Raw genomic sequence first — 14,154 nt, forward strand, 5'->3', positions numbered from 1 at the left:
TGGTGCCCCGCGATATTGGGTATATTGATAATTTGAGGCACATTTTTCAATGGAGTTGTCTTCAAATGTACACAAGGAGTTTCCTCTGAGTACTTTACCCTCTAGAAGAGAATTGTCTATATAGGTCTACGTTTTAGAATAGCCCCCATATAACAGCAGCTCCCGACATTCGGTATGACATTATTCGCCCGACATTCGGTATGATTTATTCGCCGAAAATGTTTCAAATTTGGCATTTAACGTTCGTAATGGATACTACAGCCTATGACAGAAAATTGTCTGTGCATCTTCGCATAGTCCGCATATAACGGTACCTCTCGATATTCGGCATTTTGATGATTTTAGCGACATTATTCACTGAAATTATTTCAAATTTGGTATTTGAAGTTCGTAATGGATACTACAGCCTATGACAGAAACTTGTCTGTGCTGGTTCACGTCTTCGTATAGTCCGCATATAACGGTACCTCCCGATATTTCGTATTTTGATGATTTTAGCGACATTATTCACTGAAATTGTTTCAAATATTGTATTTGAAGTTCGTAATGGATACTACAGCCTATGACAGAAATTTGTCTGTGCTGGTTCACGTCTTCGTATAGTCCGCATATAACGGTACCTCCCGATATTTGGTATTTTGATGATTTTTGCGACATTTTTTACCGAAATTATTTCAAATTTGGTATTTAAAGCTCGTAATACTTACTAAATCCTAAGACAGAAAATTGTCTGTGCAGGTCCACACCTTCGTATAGCCCCTATATAGCGTTACCTCCCTATTTTCGGTATTTTGATGATTTTAGCGACATTATTCACCGCCATTGTTTTAAATTTGGTATTTGAAAATCGTTATGGGAACTACAGCCAATGGCCGAAAATTGTCCATGCAGGTCCACGTCTTCGTATAGTCCCCATATAACGGTACCTCCTTATTTTCGATATTTTGATGATTTTTGGCGACATTTTTCACCGGATTCACCGATTTTTTTTTAAATTTCGCATTGGAATATTGTAATGGCTTATTACAAAAGTTGCCAGAGTCCAGGTTGTCTATAGACAGTAATATAACCGTTATATTTGGTACATTTTAATAAAATATTTAACGGATATTTTTTTTGAAAATTGCCGAATTCTTTCCAAATGGAGGGTATTCAAGGTTTGACCCCGCCGAACTTTCAGCTTTTTTAATCGTTTTTCATTATTATCTTTTTACTCTGACTCCACTTTTACAATAAATAATTAATAATTAATAAAATAATTAAATTACAGTTGAATTTGAGATAATATGCTCACAGAACACTTTCTACATAATCGCAACTGAGTGCTGATTATTTTCACTTAAAAATAATCGACTAAAAAAACCAAAAACAAATTTGTACAAAATATTTTTACTTCACATTTTCATAGAACAAAAATTGAGGGCCAGGGACTGATTCTTTGCTCCATTTTTTAAAACAAAAAATATATGTTCTGTATAGAGTTTTTGACTTAACATTTTATTTTCTTTAAAATTTCTAAAAAACAGGAGTCGAGTTCCAAAATGCGATTTTCTTTCTCAGGAGGTCACCCAAGTAAAAAAATATCTCTACTATGTAATTCGATCAAAAATGGAAAGGAGTTTCCCTACCTATATGACCTCTATTTTTAAAATTTAAGTCTTAACAAAAAATCGCAAGAAATCTTCATACTAACGCAATTCAAATTGAAAAACATATATATTAGCATTTATATATCTTAATTTTTATTCCAGTGGAAATAACAAAAGGAAGTCCATAGCTTGAAAATCTGCATGTAAATATTATAACTTAAGTATTGCCTGTAAATGCCAAATAAATCTTATTAACATTGTTTTATTTCTCGTACCGTCATTCTAAAGCAAATTTTTTTTTTTTTTTGTGCTTTTACAATAACAAAAAACTAATATAGTCATTTTTAGAAATTAATACTTTTTTAACTTCTTTGAAAAAATGATGTTAGGATGATTTTTTTATGTATTCTGAGACCTCTTGCAAAATTCTAGAATATTTTGACTTGTGACGATCCTGATTAAAAGAAGGATTTCCAATTTTTTTCTTATTATTATTATTATTATTATTATTATTATTATTATAATTATTATTATTATTATTATTATTATTATTATTATTATTATTATTATTATTATTATTATTATTATTATTATTATTATTATTATTATTATTATTATATTATTATTATTATTATTATTATTATTATTATTATTATTATTATTATTATTATTATTATTATTATTATTATTATTATTATTATTATTATTATTATTATTATTATTATTATTATTATTATTATTATTATTATTATTATTATTATTATTATTATTATTATTATTATTATTATTATTATTATTATTATTATTATTATTATTATTATTATTATTATTATTATTATTATTATTATTATTATTATTATTATTATTATTATTATTATTATTATTATTATTATAATTATTTATTTATTTATTTATTTATTTATTTATTTTTTTTTTTTGAAAGAAAGGGTTAAAATATTTTATTATGTCGGATGTAGCTCTGCGGTATGTTGGCCCATTCCCGGCGAAGCACTTTGGTTTTTTTTTTTTTTTGTATCAACCTTGTATTCCAAAATACTCCAGACACAATAGTTCAACGGATTGGTATCCGGAGATTTTGGTGGCCATTGTGCGCTGGAAATGAAGCGAGGAACCTAATTTTGTAACAATTCTTAGATGGCGCCTGCTGAGTTCGATGGTGCTGAGTCCTGTTGAAATGTCCAAGGTCTGCCCAAGGCGGCTTTAATACACCCTCCAGAATATTTTTGCGATAATATTCGGCATTTATTTTGATGATACGGTCGATTAATACCAGCGGAGAGCGACCATCGGCTGTTATGGAGGCCCACACTATTACCATGGTCGGCGCTTGAGTTCTGGTACCCAACCGAAGGTGCACATTTTCAGCTGACCTCCTTGGCAAGTAAACACGATCATTTTGTTTGTTTACAAACTACTGGACAACGAATGTTTTCTAATCGGAGAAATCGAAAATTTGGCAGTTCCCCACTTTCGGCCAAGCGAAGCAACTCTTTAACGCTTTTGAGTCTATTTTCTTTATGTTGCGGTGTAAGTTATTGCACCATTTGGAATTACAATGGCTTTACCCCGAGCCCATTTTCACTATTTGCCGAATGGAATATTGCGATATGTTCAGATCACGAGCCATTTTTCGGCCACTGCGACGCAGGTTTCGTCGCTTTTTTACTTTTCGAAGCATTTCTGTTGATGTTGCTGTTTTCTTCCGTCCACTTCCTTGACGTCGGGCTACGCTACTAGTATTACGGCTACGATAACGAGCGATGGTACGAGACACAAAAGATTTATTCACATTTAAATGCTGGAGTGCTCTAACGATAGCCACTTGTGGTTTTCCAGCCAAATATAAAGAAATCACACTCTCACGCTTGATTTCCATCACGAATAACTTTTTTTTTTTGGAAAATTCTCACCAAAATGCTTTTGTACGTTTGTAAACAATACAATGAGCTGTCACTGGAATAAATTTAATAGCTGTCGGATGAGTGGCTTAGAAATGACAGCAGTCTGAAGTTGGTTGCAGTTTTTTCATCTTAATTGCTAGATTTTCCCAGCGTCTCAACCGCACTTATAAGAATGTACAAAGTATTTTGCACAAGAGGGTTTAAAGAAAGGTTTCTACATGCTGAAGACCTTCTCAGTACAGAAAAAGTCTAAAGGATCTTCTAAATGTATAATGTATTCTATACACACTTTTAATCCGTAGTTTAACTGAAAAAAAATCCGTAGAATGTCTTTTAATTTTATAAGAATTAAAAACTTTTTTTGTGGAAGGTCTTTCATTAATGGAAGTCTTCAAGAAGGTTTTCTCCTGAAGGTCTTCATATTAAAGAAATACTCCTGAAACCATTAAGTAGAATAATTCTTCATACAATTTTCGAAATTCGTTTTTTTTTTTCTTTTTCATTTCTTTTTCTCAAATATTGATTTATTAACATAAATATTTTTATATTTTTTTAAATGGTCTCTTCCATAGCATATGAAAACTGTCCTAATTGTAGAACATTTTTGTAAACCTTTCGATCCACAAATGATCTTTTCTCTAACTAAAATTAACAAATTTAATGCACATAATACAATCGTGCATACATTTAGTATTATTAACATATTAATAAATTAAAAACATTGTAATAAATCACATAAACACACATTCGATCTTAGACTTGAATCAAATCAAATTAATACAATTTAATATTTAATTTAATTTTTACCAATTACTAATTCAAAAATATTTTCTTCTATTTCAGAACAACCACCCAACAAATGAAAGTTCAATAATTTGGGTTTATTGTTTTAAAAAAAAACTTTAAATGCAATTGTAAATAATAAATTGTAAGAGATTTTATATAATTATTTAAAACCTATTATTATTTGATGAAAATGATATATCAGTGCCTTAATTCTCGTTCTATGAAAACTTTGAAAAAGGAAAAAATTAAAAAATATTATTAAACCATATTTTTCTTTACTTGTTTTCATAGAATAGAAATCCAGCCTCGTGAGTATTAATAGTTATTGAAATAAAATACATAAAAAATCTTGAAAATAACCATAACCATAAAATTCATATAACCTATATCATAACATGGTTTTTTTGTTGTCATATTATTTTCAAATTGTAGCCATATAATGATTACTTTGGTCCATAACATGCTTGCATTGGACCATATTATGGTTGTTTTCCCAACATGCTATGATTAATTATTACCATGCTATGATTATTTTGAACAATATTATTCTTAAATAGGAATCACAGTAAAATTTGCTAAAGCTGCTGCTCAGACGATAAAGGCCTTACATATGTGCTGTCACTCCTATTATCCATGTGCATTTCCGCATGTATGTCAAAATTGTCATGTCACATACAAGTTGAGATGAAAACAAGTAAAAAAACATTAAGTTCGGCCGGGCCAAACTTTTAATACCCTCCACCCTAGGGTAAAAGAACATTAGAAGAAATGTGACAAAAAACATTAAAATGCCGAATATCGGGAGGTACCGTTATATAGGGGCTACACCAACACGTGCACCTATAATTACAATGTTTCGCCACACGAACTAGGACCCATTATGACCCACAAATACCAACTTTTACACAAATCAGTGAAAAAATGTGGCTCAGGGACCCGTTGTGACCTACAAATACCAATTTTCAGACAAATCCGTGAAAAAATGTGGCATAAATCATCAAAATACCGAATATCGGTAGGTACCGTTATATGGGGGCTATACCAAAACGTGGACCTATACATGCAATGTTTTGCCACACGCTCAGGGACCCGTCATGACCTACAAATACCAATTTTCAAATAAATCCGTGAAAAAATGTGGCATAAATCATCAAAATACCGAATATCAGGAGGTACCGTTATATGGGGACTATACCAGAACGTGGACCGATATATCTCATTTTCAATACCAACCATCCTAGGGACAATACACACACTTGTGCCAAATTTCAAAGGTCTACGTCAAATAATGTGAGCTCTATCGTGATTTCAACAGACAAACAGACAGACAGACGGACATCGCTAAATCGTCTTAGAATTTTATGCTGATTATGAATATATATACTTTATGGGGTCTACGACGAATATTTAGAGGTGTTACAAACGGAATGACAAAGTTAATATACCCTCCTACCCATGGTGGAGGGTATAAAAACTGCAACCAACTTCAGACTGCTGTCATTTCTAAGCCACTCGTCCGACAGCTGTTAAAATTATTCCACTGACAGCTCATCATATAGTTTAAAAGTGTACAGAAGCATTTTGGTGAGAATTCTCCAGAAAAAGTGTTATTCGTGGCTATCGTTAGAGCACTCCTGCATTTAAATGTGAATAAATCTTTTGTATCTCGTACCATCGCTCGTTACCTGGTAGATGATACTGGTAGCATAGCCCGACGTCAAGGAAGTGGACGGAAGAAAACAGCAACATCAGCAGAAATGGTGCGAAAAGTAAAGAAGCGACTTGATCGAAACCCGCGTCGCAATATTCCATTCGGAAAATATTGAAAAATGAGCTCGGGGTAAAGCCATTGAAATTCCAAAAAGTGCAAGAACTTACACCGCAACAGAAAGAAAATAGACTCAAAAGAGCTAAAGAGTTGTTTGGCTTAGCCGAAAGTGGTGAACTGCCGAATTTGGGTTTCTCCGATGAGAAAACATTCGCTGTCCAGCAGTTTGTAATCAAACAAAATGATCGTTTTTATTTGCCAAAGAGGTCAGCTATAAATGTGCACCTTCGTTTGGCCACCAGAACTCAAGCGCCGACTATAGTGATGGTGTGGGCCGCCATAACAGCCAATGGTCCCTCTTTGCTTTTATTATCGACCGTGGCATCAGTATTAATGCCGAATATTATCGCGAAAATATTCTGGAGGGTATATTAAAGCCTTGGGCACGCAAACATTTCGGCCGCAGACCTTGGACATTCCAAAAGGACTCAGCACACGCCACCCAAGAATGGTTACAAAATGAGGTTCCTCGCTTCATTTCCAGCGCACAATGGCCACCAAAATCTCTGGATACCAATCCGTTGGACTATTGTGTCTGGAGTATTTTGGAAAGCAATGTTGGCACTAAAAAATACCAAAGTGTCGGTCATCTCAAGCAAGCGCTTTGCCGGGAATGAGCCAAAATACCGTAGAGCAACATTCGGGCAGCGTGTGACGGTTTCATCGGCCATTTTAAGGCCATAATTCGTACCAAAGGTGACCAATTCGAACAAATCTAAACTTTTTCTAAAATTTGAAGCTATTTCCGACATTTTTTGCTTTTATTTAATAAAATTAAAAAATATATTAAAATTATGTATATATACTTTGTTGGGTCTAAAATGATTATTTCGATGAGTTACAAACGCAATGACGAACTTATGCATGGTGGAGGGTATAAAAATTATAATAGTGTGGAGAGGAAGTTTCCCCCCATTTAGGTTACTTTTCGACGTAAAAGCTCTAGTGTTATTTTTTTCTAGCCCTACCTTTATAATCTGCTGGATTTTTACTGTAATTATTCAAAAAAAATGGAATTTTGTCACAAAGTTCGATTTTAAAATATAAATAAATTAAAAGACTACAACAACAGCATACCAGACATATTACGTCAAACATGAACAGTTCAATTATTACAATTAAATATACAATTTAATATAATTTTCACAAACTATTTATGCAAATATGAATGAGACTTTTTATTTCAGATCACTCACCAAAACAACTCAAAGTTTAATAATTTTGGTTTATTGTTTTGTAAAACTTTAAAAGTTATCTAAAAAAAAAAAGAAATAAATACAAAACTATGATATGTAGCAACAAAAACCAGTTTTTATTGATTCAAATCTCGTATTTGAAGTTCATAATGAGTAATATAGCCTGTGACAATAAATTGCCTACGCAAGTCTATGCCTTTTGCCGACATTCAGCGACTTTATTCACCGGAATTTTTTCAAATTTCGTATTTGATGGTAATGGAAATTTGAATGATTTTTTATTAAAAAATGTCAATTCCAAAATTGGTTTGACAATTCATTGTCCCAGTAGGTGTGTCGATGCGACTACCTGTATTCTTCTACCATAATATGTACTTTAAGCTGGGAATACATAAAGTGCTTATTTGGCTGGCTTAAGTCATCGGCTGGCTTCTTCGGAAATGAACAAAGGAGCCTAGGGCCAAAATCGAACTAGGTCAACCTAAAACTCCTTTGTTCATCTACGAAGAAGCCAGCCGATGACTTAAGCCAGCCAAATATGCGCTTTATGTATTTCCAGCTTTACTCATGAACTGAAATATCGTCAAAATTGGTCCCCTCTTTCCAGTACCTTCCCCACAAAATGTCTAATTTTCAAAAAAAAAAAAAAAAATTTTTACTGCAAAAAAGAGAAAAGATAATCCGATTTTGCCCCACATTTGCAAATCCTAATATTTGCATCAGTCCTAGGTCAGTCCACTCCATCAAGTACCTCCCCCACGAAGGCTCAAAATTTTGAATAATTATAACTCTTATAAACTGTGAAATAAAACTCCGATTGTCTTCCATATTTTTATTATCTGGTGTGAAGATGGAGTATATCGGTCCACTCCTTCTGGTACTTCCCACGCAAAGGGTCAACATTTTGAATATCTATGAAGCTCATAAAACTCGAAATCAACATCGGATTCCATTCAGACTTTGTACGTCTCAATATTTCTATGAACACAAGATCTGTTATAAGGATGGTAGAGATCGGACCATTCCTTCTGGTACCTTCCCCACAAAAGGGTCAAAGTTTTCAATAATCAAAACGATTATAAAATCCGAAATAAGCATCCGGTTCTCTTCATAGCTGTGAAGATGGGATATATTGCTTCACACCTTTTGGTACCTCCCCCAAAAAGAGTCAAAATTTTGAATATCCATGAAGCTCATAAAACGTGATTCCATTCCAGACTTGGTACTCTCAATATTTTCATCAACACAAGATCTGTTATAAAATTGGTAAGCGTAAATTTTTTAAATATTTTTTTCAAGGACCTCAATAAAACGTGAACTTTTAAAAGATTTTTTTTTTTCAAGGACCAAAAGACAATTTTTAAAGATTTTTTTTAAGGACCAAAAGACAATTAAAGGTGGATTTTTTAGAGATTTTTTTCAAGGATCAAAAGCCAATTAGACGATTTTTTTAAAGAATTTTTTTAAGGATTAAAAGGCAATTATGCCTGAATTTCTTAAAGAATTTTTTTCAAGGACCCAAAGACAGTTAAACGTTGATTTTTTTAAAGAATTTTTTTCAAGGACCAAAAGACAGTTAAACTTGGATTTTTTTTAAAGGATTTTTTTCAAGGACCAAAAGACAGATATTCGTGAATTTTTTTTTAAAGAATTTTTTTCAAGGACCAAAAAACAATTAAAAGTGGATTTTTTACAGAATTTTTTTTCAAGGACCAAAAACAATTAAACATGTATTATTTTAAAGAATTTTTTTCAAGGACCAAAAGGCAATTAAACGTGGATTTTTTTAAAGAATTTGTTCAAGGACCAAAAAACAATTATACGTTGATTTTGGTAAAGAATTTTTTCAAGATTTTGGATTTTTTTTCAAAGAATTATTTTCAAGGACCAAAAGACAATTTAACTTGGATTTTTTTTAAAGAATCGTTTTCAAGGACCAAAAGACAATTTAACGCTGATTTTTAAAGAATTTTTTTCAAGGACCAAAAGACAGTTAAACTTGGATTTTTTTAAAGAATTTGTTTCAAGGACCAAAGTACAGTTAAACGGGGATTTTTTTAAAGAATTTTTTTCAAGGACCAAAACACAGATAAACGTGGATTTTTTAAAGAATTTTTTTTTTGAAAGACCAAAAAAAAATTTAACGTGGATTTTTTAAAGAATTTTTTTTTTTTGAAGGACCAAAAAAAATTTAACGTGGATTTTTTAAAGAATTTTTTTTCAAGGACCAAAGCGTGAATTTTTTTTTTGAAGGACCAAAAGACAGGTTGAATTTTTTTAAAGATTTTTTTTCAAGAATTCAATTAAACGTGGATTTTTTTCTTTCTTTTTTTTTTTTTTTTTTTTGAAGGACCAAAAGACAGGGTGAATTTTTTTAAAGAATTTTTTTCAAGGACCAAAAGACAGGCGTGGATTTTTTTAAAGAATTTTTTTCAAGGACCAAAAGACAAGCGTGGATTTTTTTAAATAATTTTTTTCAAGGACCAAAAGACAGGCGTGGATTTTTTAAAGAATTTTTTTCAAGGACCTAAAGACAGACGTGGATTTTTTAAAGAATTTTTTTCAAGGACCAAAAGACAGACGTGGATTTTTTAAATAATTTTTTTCAAGGACCAAAAGACAGGCGTGTATTTTTTTAAAGAACTTTTTTCAAGGACCAAAAGACAGGCATAGATTTTTTTAAAGAATTTTTTTCAAGAACCAAAAGACAGGCGTGGATTTTTTTAAAGAACTTTTTTCAAGGACCAAAAGACAGGCATAGATTTTTTTAAAGAATTTTTTTCAAGGACCAAAAGACAGGCGTGGATTTTTTTAAATAATTTTTTTCAAGGACCAAAAGACAGGCATAGATTTTTTTAAAGAATTTTTTTCAAGGATCAAAAGACAATTAAACGCGGATTTTTTAAAGAATTTTTTCAAGGATCAAAAGACAATTAAACGCGGATTTTTTAAAGAATTTTTTTTAAGGACTAAAAGACAATTAAATGTGGATTTTTTAAAGAATTTTTCAAGGACTAAAAGACAGGCGTGGATTTTTTTAAAGAATTTTTTTCAAGGACCAAAAGACAGGCGTGGATTTTTTTAAAGAATTTTTTTCAAGGACCAAAAGACAGGCGTGGATTTTTTTAAAGAATTTTTTTCAAGGACCAAAAGACAGGCATAGATTTTTTTAAAGAATTTTTTTCAAGGATCAAAAGACAATTAAACGCGGATTTTTTAAAGAATTTTTTTCAAGGATCAAAAGACAATTAAACGCGGATTTTTTAAAGAATTTTTTTCAAGGGCCAAAAGACAATTAAATGTGGATTTTTTAAAGAATTTTTCAACGACTAAAAGACAATTAAACATCGATTTTTTTAAAGAATGTTTTCAAGAACCAACATTTTGTGTGGTACATTTTAAAACTGTGTTTTATAAACTACTTCCCAATTATTTTCCTCCATAAGATATACAGAAGATCATGACATCTTTACAAAATCGTCTTGATGGTGATTGAATTAAGTCCCCTGGATTTAATAAAAATCAGTCACACTTTTATTAATAACATTCCGCATTACTAAATGAAAACATTACAACGAACGCATGCCACGCTTGAACAAGACAATAAATAAATGTATTTAATGTTTACATTTAATTTAATTTTCATATCAAATATATATTTCAATTCAAAGTTAAGTGATTAAGGTTCGTTGTTTCGCAAAACTTTAAATGTAATTCTAATAAATTGTATTTAATGATTAAAATTTGTTATTTTAAAAAATGCAAATTAAATGAATACCACGAGATTTTAAAAAAGGAAATATGGTCTGACGTCTTCTTTTTGTGGCAACGTTTAACAAATAATCTCCATGATTTTGATTCAATGATGTAATTTTTTCGGGGTTACTCAAAGACAAATTGCGTTTTTAATAGCCATATATTTATTAATTCAGAATGTACCAATTCCAAATAACTTAAAAAAAAAATGTTGAGGAATTTCCAGTTTTAATAAAACGGGTCAGTTAAACTGTCAATCGCCTTAATTACACGACTGGACCACTGCCAGCCAAAACACGTGTCTTACAAAAACATATTTTTTTTATTTGACTAATTAGCACTGAAATTGAAAATGTAATCGACTCGTTGACACATTTTTTGTTTTTAATGTAAACATAGCACTATTCCTTTTTTTTCAAAAAAAAAAAACCCTGTTTTTAAGAAGCTAAACTTATATTTTTTTCTCAATCCGTCTACAATTTTCCCGCTTTCGATCTGCGTCATTTGCCAATTACTAACTAAAATTTTAAATCAACCAGAAAATAGTGTTTAGATTCATAATTAGAATTCATTAGCTGAAGGGTAACGAGTTAAGAAGATAAATAATTGGTTATTGCATTTTCAGTGTTAACTGCAGCAAATATTGACACACCGAATTTTTTGCTAAGAAATAGTAGAAAAGTTGTCACCGGGCAAATATCATGGCCATTTTTTTATTTGTGCTTTAACATTGGCGTATTTCCCAGCAAACTTTACTGAGTAAAGTATGTGGTAAAAGAACGTTTACATACAAAAGCTCCACACAGGTTAAGGCTCTATATATACAGTACTGCGCAAAACAAAAGCAACAAATACATTGAAAAAGTAAAAAATCGTATATTTCATGTAATTTTCAGGGCACAAAAAAATTTCACATAAATAGAACAATACATTGGTACAGAATAAAAATCAAAATTATAACCTATTCTTGTTTTATATTTTTGATGAAAATCGAAATTAATATGACTAATCAACATTTTTGTGTGTGCAAAACAAAAGCAACATACTAATATTTGGTATAAGAACCATTATTTTTTATTACTTCTGCACATCTGCGAGGCATGGACTCTATTAAATTATGTATAATAACTTCAGGTATTTCTTCCCAGTTGTGTTTAAGAGCTTCGAACAATAAATTCTTATTGGAAAACTTCTGACCCGAAACACTCCTCTTCAAAATTCCAAAGAGATTTTCGATTGGATTAAGGTCCGGCGATTGTGCCGGCCAATCCAGGACTTTAATTCCATTGGCGGATATGTAGTCTTTAACAAGTTTCGAGGTGTGTTTCGGGTCGTTATCATGTTGGAAAATCCACTGAAGTGACATATTCCACTCTGCATATGGAAGCATTTGATTTTCCAAAATACCCTTATATACAAAACTATCCATACCTCCATCAATTCTATGAAAAGGGCCAACGCCACAATACGAAAAACAAGTCCAGACCATTATACCACCCCCTCCGTGTTTAAAATTGACCTTACAGTTTCCAGGTTCAAGCCGTGTACCTGGGCGACGCCGTACTGTACACATTCCATCGGAATTGATCAAATTAAGTTTGTACTCGTCGCTGAACAAAACGGTTTTCCACTTTTGGATGGTCCAATCGAGATGTGCTTTTGCAAAATTGAGCCTAGAAATTAGTAATATCAACAATATAACAAACAATTTTAGACAATTAAGTTTAACGTGAAATACCGACCTTTTCTGCTTATGCCTGGCTGTAAGTAGGGGTTTTTTGGCAGGTCTGTAACTTCTTAAATTATTTTCAATTGCTCGTCTGCGAACTGTGCTATGGTGGATACTTAAATTGAGTGGCTTTACAACCTCTTGAGATGTAGCAAATGTTTTTTTTTTTTTGAACATGCCACAAATTTTTCTATCGTCACGTGCCGATGTCTTCCGTGGCCACCCACCAGAATGCACGGTTATTACGTCATGTGTATTATTATACTTTTTTATTAGTCTACAAATAACAAATCGATTAATATTGAACTGCTTGGCAATTGATATTTGAGATTTTCCATTCTTATATTCAGAAATAATTTGAGATTTTAAGGCAGTACAATATTTATCTCGATCCATCATAAAATGAACGGAACAGTGAAAGTTAGGGCAAGAACTAATGCAAATATTATTGAATATCTTGTGTCACGCCACAAAAAGAATGTTTTCATCAAAAGTACCGTTAATATTTTCGATTGGTTTACTCTTTTTGCATACTTCATAATTTGTTGCTATTGTTTTGCACTCTGTTTTTTAAAGATCCACGGTTATTGTCTCATTTGTAACATTACTGTACTTCAAAAGCTAAGAGAGCTTTATTAGAATTATTCTCATAACCACAAAGCAAACATTTGAGTAGACATTGTGTTTCAAAGTGACTTAAAACTAAAATAGGATGCATATTAAGACACATTTTGTTGCTTTTGTTTTGCGCAACACTGTATGTATGTTTTTTACATATGTAGTGTCAAATTTTCCATATGTAGAAGTTGCAGACATCGTGCGATAAATGGGCGACATTTCATTTATGAAATACATGAATTAAGTACATATGTACTTTTTCGCTCACAGAGAGCCCTATTTCCATCGTAAACAAAAAGATGGGACAAGATAGAGCCAAAATATGGCAACCCTGTGAAAATACCTCTGTTGTTATGATATCGTAACAACATAGTTAATGTAATTAATTGGGAAAGTTATGGAATAGAATTTTGAAATCCTATTTTTGGATTTTTCAAACATTACTTGTCATTTTTTTTCTATAAATGTGGCTTGTCTTTGTTTACGACAAAGTCGTATAGATATAATTTAATCAAAAGTGTAATTTGTGTGTTGCTTGAGAACCATGGTAGAAGAATACAGGTAGATGCTTTCAACGCTTGGGAACATTGATATGTCAAAAAATGATATGTCAAAAAATTTTAAATGTCTTTTCGAATATAAGTAGATTTGTATATGTTTTCCAATACGAAGTCATTCGGAGGTTATTATAATACGCGTTTTCAACAATTTTTACAAATTTAAATAATTT

At 31.5% G+C, this 14,154-nt stretch overlaps 1 protein-coding gene across 1 annotated transcript in view; it reads left to right on the top strand.

Annotated features, from left to right (window-relative positions):
* The window catches only part of LOC101901151 (uncharacterized), a 34,815-nt gene extending 30,326 nt beyond the window's left edge, over positions 1 to 4,489 (top strand). Inside the window, exons 20-21 of the mRNA XM_059130815.1 lie at positions 1,752 to 1,792; positions 4,355 to 4,489. Of these exons, the coding sequence (XP_058986798.1) occupies positions 1,752 to 1,777 (26 nt within the window). The 3' untranslated portion in view covers positions 1,778 to 1,792; positions 4,355 to 4,489. The remainder of the gene's footprint in view (positions 1 to 1,751; positions 1,793 to 4,354) is intronic.
* Positions 4,490 to 14,154: the final 9,665 nt, after the last annotated feature.

The sequence above is a fragment of the Musca domestica genome, unplaced genomic scaffold (assembly GCF_030504385.1).
Source record: "Musca domestica strain aabys unplaced genomic scaffold, Musca_domestica.polishedcontigs.V.1.1 8, whole genome shotgun sequence".
In the NCBI taxonomy this organism is placed as follows: Eukaryota; Metazoa; Arthropoda; class Insecta; order Diptera; family Muscidae; genus Musca; species Musca domestica.